This window comes from Oreochromis aureus, linkage group 16 (genome assembly GCF_013358895.1).
Source record: "Oreochromis aureus strain Israel breed Guangdong linkage group 16, ZZ_aureus, whole genome shotgun sequence".
Classification (NCBI taxonomy): Eukaryota; Metazoa; Chordata; class Actinopteri; order Cichliformes; family Cichlidae; genus Oreochromis; species Oreochromis aureus.
In genome coordinates this window covers 20,667,787-20,685,193 of record NC_052957.1, presented here as the reverse complement: position 1 = coordinate 20,685,193, position 17,407 = coordinate 20,667,787, and the positions used below count along the sequence as shown (strand labels likewise).

At 38.4% G+C, this 17,407-nt stretch overlaps 2 protein-coding genes across 3 annotated transcripts; one reads left to right on the top strand and one right to left on the bottom strand.

Moving 5' to 3' along the window:
• Positions 1-51: 51 nt before the first annotated feature.
• Positions 52-8,009, bottom strand: gabpa (GA binding protein transcription factor subunit alpha). 2 transcript variants are annotated; one of them, XM_031734551.2, is made up of 10 exons: positions 6,474-8,009; positions 4,736-4,813; positions 4,500-4,644; positions 4,298-4,382; positions 3,981-4,205; positions 3,677-3,871; positions 3,534-3,590; positions 3,070-3,195; positions 2,481-2,673; positions 52-783 (listed from the first exon to the last, which is right to left on the bottom strand). In XM_031734551.2, the coding sequence occupies exons 2-10, from the start codon at positions 4,810-4,812 to the stop codon at positions 564-566; spliced, it is 1,323 nt and encodes a 440-aa protein (XP_031590411.2). In that variant the 5' UTR covers position 4,813; positions 6,474-8,009; the 3' UTR covers positions 52-563. The 2 variants fall into 2 exon arrangements, with proteins under 2 accessions (XP_031590411.2, XP_031590410.2); XM_031734550.2 differs by having other exon boundaries at positions 6,851-8,009.
• Positions 8,010-9,379: 1,370 nt separating this feature from the next.
• On the top strand, positions 9,380-15,611 carry u2af1 (U2 small nuclear RNA auxiliary factor 1). Its single transcript, XM_031734653.2, has 8 exons — positions 9,380-9,494; positions 10,938-11,025; positions 11,248-11,314; positions 12,479-12,528; positions 13,288-13,386; positions 13,483-13,616; positions 15,093-15,185; positions 15,278-15,611. Exons 1-8 carry the CDS (start codon positions 9,451-9,453, stop codon positions 15,417-15,419), a joined length of 717 nt encoding a protein of 238 aa, XP_031590513.1. The 5' UTR covers positions 9,380-9,450; the 3' UTR covers positions 15,420-15,611.
• Positions 15,612-17,407: the final 1,796 nt, after the last annotated feature.

Below are 17,407 nucleotides of genomic sequence, written 5' to 3'. Positions count from 1 at the left end.
GTTTGGGTGTCTGTCAATGTGAGTCTTGAAAAGAGAAACTTCTCACAGAGCTATTAAGAAAATGCTTGCCACTTTATTCCCCCAGTGGACAAAAAGGGTCCAATAATTCAGGGAACAAACACTAAATAAAATACAAAACGGGTCCTCTATAAATGGAAAATATGAAAATACACTTGCCCTTGTGGCTATCAAAAACATGAAGTACCGGTATATACAGTGGAAATGGTCCTAAACTACAGACAAGGAACACACAACACAAAGCTCTTAACTGGATTTTTCAGTCACACTCAAGCATTCAGTGACATGCACGCAACAATCAGTAATCAGAAAGACATTCTCCCTTCATCCTGAACACTCTTCTCTTGGTTAGAGTAACAGAAAAGCTAAAAAAAACTTTACCTGTCTCAGTCTAACTTGAATCAAACTGTAAAGACAATAATAAAGGTGGTAATCCATGCTGATCAGAGACCAGCTTTGCATTTCTGTGTCTGAGAGATGTTTTTTTATCAGCGGTGGAGCGCACGTTTTGTCCGCAACACCGACGAGCGCTATAATGACGACCTTCAGCTGTCCTTGTCTAGCGTCGTGGCCAGGGTCACTGTAGTGATCGGCTGCCCGATGCTGTGCATCTGCATGCGAGCCAGTTTCTTCTGCTCGCACTCGGTCACCAGGCTGTTGAGCTCAGCAGCGCTGTAGCCAATCAGAGTCCTCAGGTCACACACAAACTTATAGACAAAGCGCTTGCCCTGCACCTTGCAGATCATGTCCCCGTCGTAGTAGTATCTGAATGAAAATACAAAACTCAGAATCACGCCAAAGTATATCAACTGATGAGAGACAACAGATATGCAGATGGCTTTCAACAAATTAATATTGGACAATACATCAGTGTATCCGTTCTTTTATATTACAGCAGCTTTACATGTAAAAATAGAACAAACCTGATTATTCTGATAAGTTCTCTTTGTAGCAGAAAGAACCTCACTTCTTGTCATCACTCCTGCCTACAGGCCATCACTACTAGGATGACAGTCAATCAGCTAAATATCAATGGCAATAAAAGTTATCCTGACTTCCCAAAATAAACTCTTTTGTTGTTTCTGAAGATGGTTGTCAGGTCCACACTTCCCAAAGCGTCAAAAGTCTTAAAGTCATCTAGGACAATACTCTTTATCGTCCACATCACGTTCAGCCTACTACTACCACCCACTTAAGATTTCTAGACTTCCTTCTCAACACAGCACGCAAGTCCTGGTTCATGTCCTGGTTGCCTCTCATTTGGATTACTGCAATGCCATTCTCTCTGGTCTCCCAGAAAATCTCCTTAATCGGCTCCAGACGGTACAGAACTCTGACCATATTACAGCCATTCTCATCCAGTTTCATTGGCTCCCTATTCCACAGCATATCCAATGCGAGATTTTCCTTCTCGGTGACTTGGCAGCCCCATATCTTTCAGACCTCCTTCGTCCTTACACCTCTTCCCTCTGCTCAGCTTGAGCTGCTCTCCTGCAGAGCGATGGGTGCCAGAGCCTTTACGTGTGATGCACCTCATCTTTGGAATTTATTTCCACTTCACTTTTGTCGCCTAAATTCTTTGACACAGTTCAAATCGCACCTCAAAACCCTGCTATGACTAAGCTACGACCATTTTATTTGTTATGTTTTATGTTTATTTTAAAGTGGGCATGTTGCACTACATGTATAAAGACTCATTTACACCATGGTGCCCTGCTCTCAAAAACCTGACAGATGTCATGCTGTCTGTGAAGCTGGATTTAAGAAATAAGTGTTTAAAGTTTTGAGCGCCATCTTGTGTCAGTACAGAACATGTCATCTCCAGGTTAATTGGTTAATTACTGCTAATAGACTTACAGTAATTTATTTTAGCTAACTAATAAAAAAAACAAAACAATAAGTCAGTTGAAAATAAGGGCACTGAAACTGAAAATAAGTCTAAGGGGATCACTTTTCTGCTGTCCCTGGCTGCAACAATGAGTTTTTTGTTAAGAAATCAAGGATCTACTGTCCACTTTCACTCTGTCTCTTAAGCAGTAAGTGGTTCTCCGTTGTTTGGCTAGCTGCACTAACAGGAAAATCCCCCTTTTAGCTGTAATGTTCAGGCTTGTCAAGGGTTTGTTTGAAGGGCGCCACCAAATAAAATGTACTATTATTTTTATTATTGTTATTACCATGTAAGGGAAACAGTCAGCCTCATCCTATCGGCCTACTACTGGAAATACTCTGTTTTAAGAAGATTGCTGTCTGCGTCTGCAGGAGGAAGCCTTGCTAACTTGAAGCTACACTCTAAATTGACTTTGTACTGGAAAGTTGGCAGCGTAAAGACTGTTTAAAGTCAATCTCACTGCACCATACATCAGTAAAACCTCCAGTCTGCAGTGCTTGTGAGGTAATGGCTTATGTCTGGCTCCAAACTTTAGAGTGCCACAAAAAGTCTCCATTAAACAAAACACACAAACCTGAGGGCTCGACTGAGCTTCTCATAGTTCATGGTAGGCTTGTTCTTGCGTTGGCCCCATTTCTGTGCCACGAGCTCAGGCTGGTTGAGTTTGAACTCTCCCTCCTCGCCTACCCAGGAGATGCAGTCTCTTGCGTCCTTGTCGGTCAGAAGCTCGAGCAGAAACTGCCACAGCTGGATCTGACCATTGTTACCTGACAACAGAAAAACAAAACAAAATGCTTGAATCAGATTATTCAAATAAAATGTGTGCATTTGTAATCAAAAGACAATTTAACAGCCACAACTGATTAGAATGTAACACTAAGAATGGTAATGGGAGTATTTTGTACCATTACTAAATGTGCCAATTCTGAATGTATTCAACTATTTAGTCTAAAATAGCACATTAAGGAAGGTTTTGTCAGACAAAATGGCTAAAAACTTTTCATTTTCAGTTTGAATGCAAAGCAACATTACTGTCAGATTGTATATTTAAAAAATAAAAACTAAAACTGGTGACAAAACTCTATCCCTGAACACTTTTGAAAACCTTCTGACTTTACAAAAAGTGAGTTGCCTAGAGAGCGGCTGCGTGCGCCAAGTCCTACCTGTACGGTTCCCAGGTGAGCTGCGCTCCTCTCCTCCTGAAATGCGAGGTGCTCTGGGACCACGGTTCTGTTTCAACACCTTTATAGCAGTGGGTGTGCTCACTTGAGCTGGGATTATCTGCACAGCTGGAGGAACAGATGGGAAAACTCTTCATTAACATGTGTTTTGGATGTAACTCTATTTAATAAACAACTTCCTGTTAAATATATGGATTTTGTCCAGGGTTTAACGAGCAGAACTATGTGGAGGGCATGGTCATATTTCATATATAATCAGACAAGATAACCCAAACAGCCGAGGGATTTTACAAAGTTTAAACATAGTTCAATAAAGTTGATTATGTTTATCTGGATGTTGTGTTTTCAGTGAGAGACGTTTCATCACTCATCCATTTGACTTCTTCAGTCTAAGGTTAACAGTTTTTTTAATTGTCTTTTGGACGATTTTTCACTCCAACACTTACGCTGATCAATCGTGACGGTGGCGTCTCCTCCAGACTGGTCCTGGCTGGCCAACACATCTGAAATTAGCACAAAATATTAGTTCAATTTTGGCATGAAAACACATTTTATTCCATCAGCTGAAACAAACCTCTGTCAGACTTACATTTGCGAAGGAGTTCCAGGTGACTCCAGAGTATCTCTCCATTGGGCACTTTCTGAAGGAACTCCTCCTGGGTGAAAGTGCAGAGGTCTCGCCCTGGGATGTGAATGCTTCCTATTTCCATCTCATCAATGTTGAACTCTTTCATTACCCACACGGCCCAGTGGATCACCTGATCAGCAGACCAGAGCATAGGGTCTGAGGAGAGAAACCTCACACATTACCAACCGTGTTTGTGTCTTTGTTTGTTAGCACAATAATGATTGTTTTCCACTACAATAAGGTAGTTCATTCAAGTATTCCTCACCGTACGGTATGCCCAGGCGGACCTGCTCTTTCCGATAGCCTTCGAGAGCTGCGGCCCAACGAGTAACCTGCTCTGAGGTCTCATCAGACAGGGCAGACCGCTCTACAGCAATAAGCTGTCCCTCCTCCACCAGAGCACCCTCTTCCCCTGCTGCATCTGGATCAATCACTACTTCAACTGTTTCTACTGGCTTTACAATCTCCAAGATGTTCAGCCTCTCCTCTCCTAGAAACAAAAGTAAAAACAATGCATTTTAAAATGTACTCTCTCTTTACTGACTTGACTACTTGATATAAAATGTGTCATCCTTTTGGTACCTGGTTTGGTTATTATCTGCAGGCTGAGCTGCACTGTGCCATCAGTCTTTACTCCCTGATCGAAGAGACTGTGATCAGGGTGGAGCTAAGAAGAAAAGAACAGATAAAGCGAGATAGCAGTGAGAAACAGTTCAACCCAGGACCAAACAAAAATAATTTAATCATGAACAGATCGCGAAAGGTATCATTATCTAATTGTTACCTGAATGTCCTGCAAACAAATTTCATAAGCATCCAATGAGATTTGGATACGAGGCTCCAAAAGCTTCTTCAGATTACCAATTGGTTCGTTTATGTCGATATCTTGCTGAATCAAGTCTGACGCAGTAATGGTCTGCTCCTCAACACTACAAATCAAATACCATGACACAGAAATGTGAAAACACAGCTGCTGCATGAGCAAAATGAACTTTTTATTTATGCAATCATCTCTCTCACCCTTCTTCCAGGCATGCCTGTTTCTCCCGTTCATCTATCTCGATCTCTATCATCTCTTCTTGCTCACTTTTAGACATTCTGTTGGGACATAAAGTTTTACCAACGCGAATATAAAGTTACACATTAAACAAAAATTACATTAAAAGAAAAAAAACCAACAAACTATTACTATTACTCCTGATTAGACATCATCATAAAGCTCCCTTGGAGCTTGGTTGGCCACACTACCTAATCAATTACTTTAAAAAAAACGCTAAAATTAAACTAAAACTACAATAAAACTACAATTAGCTTCTATCCTCCTCCTCACTAACTGTTAAATTAAATTTTAATTAGATAACCCAAAAATCTATCCAGCACATCACATTGATGTTTGTACTGATTATTAATGGCATTCCATCCATCCATTTTCTCCTGCTTATCCAGTTCACGTTCACAGCTGGGCAGGAGTCCAACTCAACACCAACACAACACCATGCTGCACTGACTTATCAATGCATGTGTTTGTTTGTTTTTTTTTGGGGGGGGGGGGAATAACTTTATAACATGAGATGCACGATTTTTTTTTCAGATCCAAAACAGGCCTCTGGAGGTCACTACACATGTAAGGACTGGTCCACATATATTTATATAGGCAAAAACTAACAAATTAATCAACTAATATTTTTTAATTGATCTTTTAGTCTTCTACTAAATTACTAAACTTATTTTCTTAAAAATAGTTTAAGTAAAAATAAAGTGAAAATAAACATAATAGTGGTTGTTTTGATATAGCTTGTAATCTTGTAACACATTCCTAAAATAAAACATACTTGAAAAACTATATTTAATCGATCTTTTAAACTAATAAATTATTTATTTTTTGGAACTAATAATTAAGTTCTTTAAAAGTTTAAAAATAAATAGGAAACTATTAACAGGGCAATATCACTACAATAACACCTTTATGTTGTAATTTCTTTAATCGAAGTAATACAAACAACTAAAGCATACTACAGTGTAAATAACAATGACGCCTTCACTGTCATCTAACTTAAAGAGCATACTGTGCCTGTTAAATAAAACAGGGCACTTTGATGGGGGTTTTCTACCATAAAGGCCTCTCAGCCTCGACTCCTCATTGGCCGTCTACAACAGTTCAGTGACTGCTAACGTTAGCCAACTCGAGGGCGAGGCTGTGGCTTCTAAAGGCCAACTAGTAGGCCAGTAGTTACAGAAAATAGTAAGCAAGTATAACTACACGTCCAAAAAACGTGTTGGAAAAATTCACCAAACTCAAATTTATGCGTTAGGCTACACGTGTACAGTGAAGCAGGCCTACAAAAAAACAAGTTAGCTTCAATATAGCAACGCGGGGCGAGGCAGCTGCATTACACAACCATCGATCCCGGCGTGCTAAACAACCGTGAAAATATCCTATAAACTCCGAGTGCTTCGTAACTTCAGCAAATCTTTGTTAAAGCACACTTTAACTCTGCACGTAGAAAACTTTTAAAACGGAAATAGAATAAACGGAAACAAAACAGCATAGGGCAAATGGAAAGGAGCCGGAAATCCTGGCTAAGGTTTTACAGCGTTGCAAGACTTCCGAGAGCAGCGATGATCGATCCAACAACAAGTTTTAGAGGAAAGCGACCGAGATACACTGAAACAACGCTCGTTTAAACATGTAAACGGATAATAAGGGGAAGAAAGGACAAAAACAAATCTGTTTCACCGCGTATGGAATTATACCCACCCTGAGTTTGTGGTTGGACGGTAATCAGCACCGCGACAGTACGCAGCTTCTCCACTGTGCTGTTAGCAAAACAGCTAACTAGCGACTGCTATAACAACCAACGTTATTTCTATTTTCAAGCCGAAGAGGAAGCAAAAGTCCGAGGGAGCCAGCGTTAGCCTAGCCTTTGTGGAAGTTGGCTAATACTGTGGGTTTCTGCCTCGTAGGTGGGCGGCCTCTTCCCAGCAGGCTGACTAGGAATCAACAACACGCTAGCTAGGTTAGCTTTGCTGCTTGAGCTACATAAAATAGCGGGAACACCCCAGATACAACAAACGTGACGACGGTGTGGTACATTTTCCTCACAACAAGTATATCTGTCTCTGAAATAATCATACCTCTTAAAATTTAGACCTTCAGAGATGTTGATGTTCTATTGTGGCAGATAATCGGCAAAAAATGCACACAGTCGAGTGATATCATGCAAGTTTTTAGCCAACTACACTCACTCTGAGGAGGGGCGGAGACTAACCGGAGAGACTGTAGTTACCTTAAAGTCTGTGTAGTGAAAAACCGCCAGCTAAATGTTTCCATACTAGCTGGACGTGCCTTTCTCAGCTCCAACTTTGTTGCAATTTAAGAACAAATGTCCAGTCCAGATGTATGCTCACTAGATTAGCATTAATGGCTAAATAAAACTGCCTTTTAATGGGAACAACTGTAAATGTAAAGGTAGTCTCTTGAAAAATATTACCATAAATATCACCAGTTTACTACGATGATGGGCTTTATCACCATGCCCTCCCGTAACTGATTTTTTTTTTTTTCCCTTAATGTATGCTACAGACTGTTTTCAGTTATGCAAAGCGTGTGAAAAAGTAAAAGTGTTGTACTGGGCTATTTCAAATATTTGCAACAGTTCCTCTGGGCAAAAAAAAAAAAAAGAGCTGTGTGCATCCCCAGATGATCCCCTTTCTTAACTTCTTTTTCCTTTTAGGAGTAGGCTGAATTTTCCCCTTTTGACACACACCATCTCTGTAAAAAGCAGATTTCTACTAAGATTATTATGTTATTATCGCTTTTTTGGTGTTCTCTTTTCTAACATGTTGGGGTTTTTTGCTTTAAACTGCATTTAAGTTGCTATTATATTTTTATTTCAGATTATTCCTACTTTTTATTTTGTACAGAACACTGTGACTGTGTCTGTCTGTGAAAAGTGCTTTATAACAAACATGACATTATAACTAAATATCTAAACTTTACTTTTCAGGGTCTAGTTTCAGTTTTTTTGTCCATGACTGTATTGATGTGCATTATTATAACTGATGGGATTATAACTAATAGGAAAGATAAATCATTAAAGTGTTATTCTAATTGTACTGTGATTGTAATAGACCCTACATGTGTTTTTGCTGTTCCTTTTTTTAAAGGAGCAGCAAACATAATGCAATGGACCAGCCAGTCTATCCACTAAACATTGGTTATGTTTCCTTTTGAATACCTGTAATGTTTTGACATGTAAAATATAAAGATTGCTAAATAAATATCTCTTGATGAAGTCCATAGCATTCATGTTTCCTTATTTTATTTACAAAACATTGCAAGTCGGTTTTGTGCATCATTTTCATGTATTTCAAGGCGTTAGACGTTGCAGTAATTTATCATTTTGGTTTTTTTTAAATGATGTAATATGAAAATGTAATCAAGAAAGCTAAATCGGTAAATTATTAAACCATTTTTAAGGAAAATGTATACACACACATACATGTGAACTATTGTTAAATCCTTCATTTAAACAGGTTGATGCATTGAGATTTAGCTCTCCTTTTCAAAAACATTTGTGTACAGAAAGAAAAAGTATACAGGGATTCAGACAGATGGATAATACAAGAACATAAGTACAGATAAAATGTTCCAGTGAAATCAGAGACTTGTTGCTTGTTCCATTTAAATCTAATTTTCAATTTAATAGTAATCAAAGAGCAGAGGTAATCAGGCAATCTTTGCAGTATAACTTTGGAAATAAACATCACACAATGCTACCATCGCACCTTTTCATATTATACCAAGGTTGAATAAGAAAAGCTTCAGCTTTGATAAATTACAACTGTGAGACCGAATCAAGAAACTTGAAGATGGATGCAGAAGCATGCATATTAGCAATATTACCATAATAACACAGAGACAAATTGTGACTTGTAAAGCTATGCGATGACTGATGATTGAAAAACAATTTGTTTCAAAATATGAATCCAATCTTTGCTTTTAATTTTCTTCATAGGTGTTCCACATGGGTCTTAAAAATGAGACTAGCATCCAGGCAGAGTCTTAAACATCCATAAGAATCAGTAGTTTCATTTTGTTTCAATATGGACTGGCTGGATACTTTTAAATAAGCGTGTCTATATTACAGACCTAATTTTATCTGAATTTAAAACAAGTTTAAGTTGATTAGTGAATTCTGAAATGTCTCAACTCTAGATTTGCTAGATCAAGTCTAGATTAAGGGACGAATTAGCTGCATATCAAATAGATAATCATATATAAATTCTGTAAGCTTGTTTATAGATCACAGAGTATTTTAATGGGGCTTTTGTAGAAATGATAAACTGAAAATCGAATCGACTGAAATTGAGATTTTCTATGTTGCGGAATATTTTTGGAGTGTCTGGTCTTAAAAATAAAGAAAAAGGGCAAAAAACAAAAGAAACTTTAACTCTTGAGCCCACACATAAATAAATAGATTTTAACCATTCATTGTACAGTGGATAATTTAACTTAATGATGCCACCATTATGTTGTTGAGCACATTTTGCATTTTAAATTTAAATGATAGTTCCCTATGCTGGCAAAAAAAATAATAATTTTACAAAGATACTATGCATGGCTGCCTAATAAACTGTTAAATTGTGACGGTATTAGCACAGACAGAGGTTAGGCTTTTACTTTGGAGGCCCTTTACCGGAAATACAATTGTTGACGCTACAAGCGAGCCAAGATGGCGGAGTACCTAGCATCCATTTTTGGGACAGAAAAAGATAAGTAAGTATTTAATCTTAATTTGGTAATTTCAGTCTTAATTTTCATCTGTTTATCCTCTGGCTACTTTTTACTGACAGGATTTGGTCTTGTGGTATTTACAGCATGCAGCTGGCTACGCTTCTGTGGCTTTATCTGCTAGCGCGATATGCTAGCTTTCGCAAGTGAAAAACCGCGCTTCTCGTGCTAAAAGCTAGCTAGCAACATCTGGGTGATGGACAGTGCTGAGCTGGTCAGAAAGCAATCACAGCGAGTAACTTTAAATGAAAATATAGTTAATTCACTAATCAAAGTTGAGTGTAAGTGGTGCACAAACTAGACCCTTTATTGGCGTTAACAAATATCATACTTTGTAAAACTCACACGTGTTTGAAACAATGGAAACGTCCAACATACTACAAGTGCTCCTAAATCGCATTTATGGAAATAAACTTCGTCTTTGAAATTTGTCTTGACCGCTATTTTATTCATTGTACTGTTTTCTGTTGTCCTCTTTCCGAGTTGTAACAGTTAATTTGCTGAACCGCCAACAAATAAGCGTTTTTATGCCTAATGGAGCAACGCAGCCTTATAGAAATGTAAAGCAGACATTGAAATGAAAACGTGTAAAACTTCATGGGTTGTTATTAACATTTTTTTTAATTAAAGGTAATAATAATAATACTGAGTGAAAACGGTTCAATACTGAGTTAATGATCATGTAAAGTGAAAGTGGAATGTATAACCAGCAGTAGTTTTAGGTGTATTACATATTACAAAAAATATACTCCATTAAGAAATTGATCATATTTTTTGTAAACAGTTCTGAAATATTGTGCTATACAGTCATCCAAAACAACAGTTGAAGAAGAGTGTGCAGGCAGGAGGAGTGTCAGGGGTGAGACCTGCTATGATGTATGGATTGGAGATAATGGCACTGACAAAAAGACAGTTGAATATGCTAGATTGACATTGAGAATGACCTTGATGGACAGGATTAGCAATGAGTATGTATGTAAAATAGGATAGCTCAAGTTGAGTGATTTGGAGACAACGATAGAGAAGCAGGTTAAGATGCTTCTCTATCGTTGGACAAAGGATGTTGAATATGGAGCTGCTAGGAAAGAGGGAAAAGAGAAAAACAACAGAGACAATTGATAAACGTAGTGAAGGAGGAAAGGCAGATTGAGGTAGGAGCAGCTAGAAGAAGATACAATGAAATAAGAAATAATGTCAGTAGTCTTGTAAACTACCAGGAGTTCACACTGGAGGGTTTTCCATTCTTGTTCTTTTTAATGTTATTTGTTATGAGTTGTATGTTTTCTAGTCCCATCTAGATCGTTTAGGCTATCAGTTTGTTTATTAATATTTCTGAATACAGAAAAACAATTATTGTTTTTATGTTTACCTCACCCCAGAGTGCAGCCTCCCATTTTTGAGTGCTCTTAATATATTTTTGTTTTGCAGGGTGAACTGCTCTTTTTATTTTAAAATTGGTGCCTGCCGACATGGTGACCGCTGCTCCAGATTACACAATAAGCCGACATTTAGCCAGGTAAGTTGCCGATCCTCCAGTTTTATTTCTAGTATTCAAATTGATAAAAGAGCAGCACAGACCTCACAGAAATGGTAGATAAGAGTTAATAAACTGCACACAAATTAAAAGTGTACTTTACAATCAAAATTTTTGATTTTGGGATTGGCTTGATCTGCTAAATATTATAATTTGATACCCAATGTGTATAAGTGCTCATCATCATCAACTTTTGTGCTTCAGACGATTGCCCTCCTGAACATTTACCGGAACCCCCAGAACAGCGCCCAGTCTGTGGACGGCCTGACCTGTAAGTAAAAAAAAAAAAAAAAAAAATAGGGCAGAGATAGGTAGAGTATTCGCCCCATGATCAGAAGGTCGGGGGTTCAGATCCACCGAATGGCTCCTCTGAGGTACCCTTGAGCAAGGTACTGTCAAGGTACCGTACCCACTGCTTCACTGAGTGAATGGGTTAAATGTAGAGGACTTAGCAATTTCCTACAGGATTGATAAAGTATGGATTATTATTACTAGTATTATTATTATTATTATTATTGTTACTATTATTAAAATATGACTGTGGTCTGTGAGTGTCGGAAAAGTTCTTTATTTTTTATTGACCATCTACCCATGTGGTGTCTGTTTGCCACCTGTACTGCTGTGAGTAGGCAGCAGTTGAGGTTTAAAGTGACACAATGAAGCGAAGCTTATCAAGCCCTTTCTAATGTTTTTATTTAGATAGTTAATTACAATCAATGTGTTAGCTGTACTTACAGAAACACGCCAGCTAAGAAGGGTCTTCTATCTGGAATATAGCAACAATTACACTGTGTATACATTATTCATGTCTACATCTTAAGCACATATTCACTGGACTTATTTATTCTGTTATTTATAACAAACTGTTGGTTAGCTGTTTTTTAATCTTATTAGACATTTGTTACATTTAAAGGTTAGCTTGGTTTAACCTGTGTTGTTTGGATCACAGACAAATTAACATTAGAGTCTGAGGTTTAGTCTGAAAGAGCGTTCTGCATACAGGGATTTTAAGACTGATAATGATATTTGCTGATATTAAAATCTGATATCTAAATATATCTGCTGATATGTTTTGTTTACTTTCAAGCATATAAAGTATAAACAGATTTCCCAAACAGATCCGAGCTCTCCCTGACTCTGCTCAGATCAGCTCCTTATTTCTTGCTCCAACCATATGTTGCCAGTGCCGCTCATGACTCTGTTTAAGGGTGTTTCTCCTGTCTCTTCTTCCTTTTTTAAATTTTAATTCATCAGTTATTATGAATGCTAACTCACACCTATTAATTTAAAGAAATGAACTTGCACTTCTTTAATTACATTTACCACCTGAAAACGAGCAGTTAATGTGAACTGACCATTGATGTCATTGCAAGCAATTATTTTATGCAACTTAGTATTTGTTGCTGAAACTGTGAATTATCTCTCTAACCACTAGGTACCATCAGCGACACGGAGATGCAGGAGCACTATGATGAGTTCTTTGAGGTAACTCATTCCCCTGTGAAGTATTTCTCATGTTGTGCCTCTCTGCCTCAAACCATGACTGCACCGCTTTTCCACTGGTGCATTTTTTTCTAACTGTGTTTAAGGTAATTAATGAAGATCCATTCTCAAGAACTAAAACTGTGTGCAGCATTTGGCTGTTTGTGGTAGTTTGACTGTTTTAATAAGTTCGATTAAACACCCCCACACTAAGAATCGATTTGAAGTTAATCTGTTAAGACCAGTCATCAACCTTGGCCATTGGAGTGTTTTTTTTTTTCATTGCTCTGAATGTGCTGCTCTTTTTTTGCACTTCCTCGCAAAAATAAAAGATGCAAAGTTGTTGGATTAGTGTGACATCATGCAAAAAACAGTTTTTGTTGGGGAATTAGATGACAACTGATGTCATTCTGATGTCTGTATGGTGAACGTCAACCAGCAGTCAGTTTGCTTAGTGTAAGATAAATACTGGATACGGGGAACAGCCTGGGTTAAAACAGCTAAATGTTGTGTTCATTGATTTTGAAAAAGATCTATTGCGGTGCTCTTTTATAGATTTTACATACTATCTAACTAACTGATAGCCGCTATTGCACATTCACTGAACAAATAGAAGAGTGGGTTCAGATATCTTCTTCAGCTCCCCACTGAGAAAGGAATCGTGCATATTTTCCTTTAACGGGCTCTTAACTGATTTGTTGTAGTCAATGCTCACACAGCACACATAACGTCAGACTTCACTTCTCTATCATTTCCTCACAGGAGGTGTTCACAGAGATGGAAGAAAAGTACGGTGAAGTGGAGGAAATGAACGTATGTGACAACCTCGGTGACCACCTAGTTGGAAACGTGTATGTGAAGGTGAGTGTCAGGCTTCCACTTTCACTGAAATGTAGCGAAATTTGGCTTTGATCCACTGACATAACTTTTCTCTTCGGCTGCCATCTCTCTTTGTAGTTTCGTAAAGAGGAGGACGCCGAGAAGGCTGTGATAGACCTAAACAATCGGTGGTTTAATGGACAGCCCATCCACGCTGAGCTGTCTCCTGTCACAGACTTTAGAGAAGCCTGCTGTCGCCAGTATGAGATCGGGTGAGTTTTACATCAAAGGAAACAGGTTACAAGCTTTATTTAACCCCAAAAGTCTTTACAGAAGGTCCAGAACAGGAATATCCAACACAGCTTTCTGATACAGGATCTGTGTGATTATGCTGATGTCAGATTATAAAAGTTTGGTAAATTCACAGCTAGTGAGCAGATGCCTGGTCCCCCCCCCCCCGTTGCTTTATTCGCTCTGTTTAGCCAGCTGCTTCAGCCAAAGCCAACACAGTATTTCCAGTTGTGACAGAGAATGTTGTGTACCACATGTAATAAAGCTTCAGACAGTGTCCTAAACTGTTTTTTGTTTTTTTCCAACATTGAGTTCATGTGCAAAACCAGCTATGTGCTTCCAGTAGTTCAGTATTTAATTGTTTTATTGAACTAAAGTGAGGATGGTAGAAATATGATATTGTTTAGCAGTGGTGAAATTCTTGTTCGGTATAGGTTTGGCCAGTTTTGATTATTTTACCTTGCTTTATTTATTTATTTAAAATTTTGTTTTTTGTAAAAAATATAAAAAAAAAAATTTTTAAAAATCATTTTTGTGCCAGAGAGAAACAGAAACTCAGATCTGTTCGGCAATTTCTGATCATTTAATCAGCAGTAAATCCTATTTGCCAATTAGCTGATTCATTTTAGAGGTTTAAAGTTTAAAGCAGTTTTTGGTATCCTATTCATGGTGTGCCTAATGAAAGTCACTGTCACAGTCCACTCATGAGTACTTCTTTTTTTAAGTTCAAGGTAAAGTTTCTAAGTAGAAGCTTCTGATTATTCCTGGGAAAAGTAATTAAATTAAATTCATTTTTATTTATAAAGCGCCGTATCACAACAACAGTTGCCTCAAGGCGCTTTATATTGTAAGGTAAAGTCCTTAAAATAATACAGAGAAAACTCAACAATGAGATGACTCCCTGTGAGCAAGTGGTTTGGCGAGAGTGGGAAGGAAAAACTCCCTTTTAATGAGAAGAAACCTCCAGCAAAACCAGGTTTTAGAAGATTGTATGGAACAGCTAGAGATTAATAATAACTAATCATTAAATGGAGAGTGGTGTATAAAGTCATAGTGATTGGAGAGAAAAAACGGGGAATGAAAAAGATGCATGTAATGCATCATGGGAATCTCCCAGCAACCTACAGCTATTGCTGCATATCTAAGGGAGGATTCAGGGCCACCTGATCCAGCCCTAACTATATGCTTTAGCAAAAAAGAAAAGTTTTAACCTAATCCTAAAAATATTTATTTATTTTTATTTGGATGATACGGTACTGTGAGGTCTTTAAGATGAGATGGGGCCTGATTATTCAAGACCTTGTATGTGATGAGAAGTATTTTAAATTAGATTCTTGATTCAAGAGGGAACCAATGAAGAGAAGCCAGTATAGTAGAGAGATGGGTGAAATATGTCCTCTGAGTACTCTGATTCTTGCTGCCCTGGTTTTCATCTGCTTTGTGTGCTCTCTCCACAGGGAATGCACTCGTGGTGGTTTCTGTAACTTCATGCATCTGAAACCCATTTCACGTGAGCTGAGGAGAGAGCTCTACGGCCGTCGAAGGAAGAGGTACAAACTTTGCATGTCAGGCACGTTGTTAAACCTTGGGATGTTTCACATTTTGTCACAGTTCCTAATCCTCTACCTCCTCACACCTACAGCCGCATCAGGTCTCGGTCTCGATCAAGAGACAGGCGGTCTCGCTCGAGGGACAGGGACAGAGACAGGGACAGGGGTCGAGGAGGCGGCCGTGACCATGAGAGACGTCGCTCCAGAGACAGAGAACGTTCGGGGCGATTCTGAACTTCGAGCAGTGACTACTCACCTTCCCTGTGTTCATCCCTGTCTTCTTTTTTTTAAGTTTGTACCCTTGCAGATCTGTTTTGGGACTAACTGAAAGGTAGCTGTTTCGAAGATGTGAATCCACTGAGGAGTTTGGTTTTTCTTGATTTCTGAAAATGACTTTCACTTCATTAAATTTAAATTTGTACCAAACGATAATGATTACTGAGTCTCATTTCATATTTCATAGTAAGCATTCATTTCAAAATCAGATATAGCCACTGATGAGCCATTATTCCTCACATGTAGTGTGTTGTTGAACTTAGTCATGAAGAAGTTCACGATCCAGGATAATGTCTTAGTTTAAAAATTAAAAGAGAATTTTCTTTCCCACTCATTTCTGCTGCCATAGTTACTTCCATTTCTATTACATGTGATTCAAAATTTTATATCTCATATAGGCTGTAAACAGAAATCAGATCATTTGTTTCATAGGCGGATGAAACGATATCCTGCTGTGTAAAATGTAAATAAAAACAATGCAATGATTTGCGAATTTCATGAGAACATTTGTTTGTTTGTTTTTTTAATTCACGGTAGAACATAGAAGTGAATGTTTAAACTACAGAAGAGGGCCACAGAGGAAAAAAAAAAGTGGGCATGTCTTTTTCTTCTTTTCTAGAATTTTGTCAGAATTCAGAAATTCAGTCTGACTTTGTTCTGGAAAAGGAAAAAAAACAAGATGTGCCCACTTTTTGTTTTCGGTGGCCCTAATCCTCTTCCGTAGGGAACTGAGGAGACCAGAGGCCCATACTATGCACTTGGATTTTGTCTTATCCAGCTAACTTCAGAATTAACTCTGGGTTTCCTGCGCAATGAAGGTGGTTCACTTCTTAAAGGAGCAATATCTCCATGGAAACCCATGCTGTGACCATAACCTGCTCTGAAGCCGGTTTTGAGATTAGAGATCAGCTGGTATGAAATCACCGCCTACTGACCAATCAGCTCTCTGGAAAACAATTTTACAGTATTATCGCTCTATAAATACACGATGTCAAAACAGCATTTATTTGCATTTGCTGACCTAATCAAATTTGCCCAGATTCTGGATTTTGTTCAGCTTTAAACAACAAATGCATAAAGGTAAAAAAAAAAAAAAAAAAAAAAAAAAATGATTATAGTTGTATAATCATTTTTCATGGAGTTGTAATTTGAACAATATTGAACTCTATTAACCTTCCTCCCGGTGCTTCTAACCTCTTTAGATTTTTCTAATAATAAAGTTTTACCTCTCTCAAGTCAGTCGCACCGCTGGCATTAGGCTCCTCTTATCCATAATTGTGATTGGTCAGATTCTGCTAACGCCACCCCTTTCATGTGAACGCGCAGGGAAACCCAGGGTTAATCTATCAAGTTGATAACCAGCCTCGTGTGGCCGCTCATTGATTTGATTTGTGCAGGTTACAGGTAAGTTGATTCAGATAATGTGAAGATATCACCGAATGTGCCGAGCTAGCTTCGTTGTCCAGGACCCAGATGCTGGACTTTTGGGAGAGGACTGTTGTTCCATTGTTGTTTATAGAGGATAAGTTGCTCGACAGTCCCAGGTCTTCTTTGTTGTAGTCTTCATCATTATTTTTCATAATGCTCCAGTGGTTTTCATTTGGTGAAAGGTCTGAACTGCAGGTAGGCCAGTTCAACACGTGAGCTCTTCTACTGTGAAGCCATGCTTGTGGTAATGGATGCTGTATGAAGTTTAGCATTGTCTTGCTGAAATACGCAAGGCCTTCCCTGAAGAGGAGGGGGAGCATGTGCTCATCTGATAACAGAACAGTCTTCCACTTTGGCTCGGTCCATTTTGAATGATCTTTGGCTCAGTGAAAACAGCAGCGTTTCTAGATCACGTTCACGCATGGCCTTTTGGTATGGTGAACTGCATTCACAGACAGTGATTTCCATGTCTGCTTTTAATGCATTTCAAAGACCCAAACATCACGGGCATCCGCAAT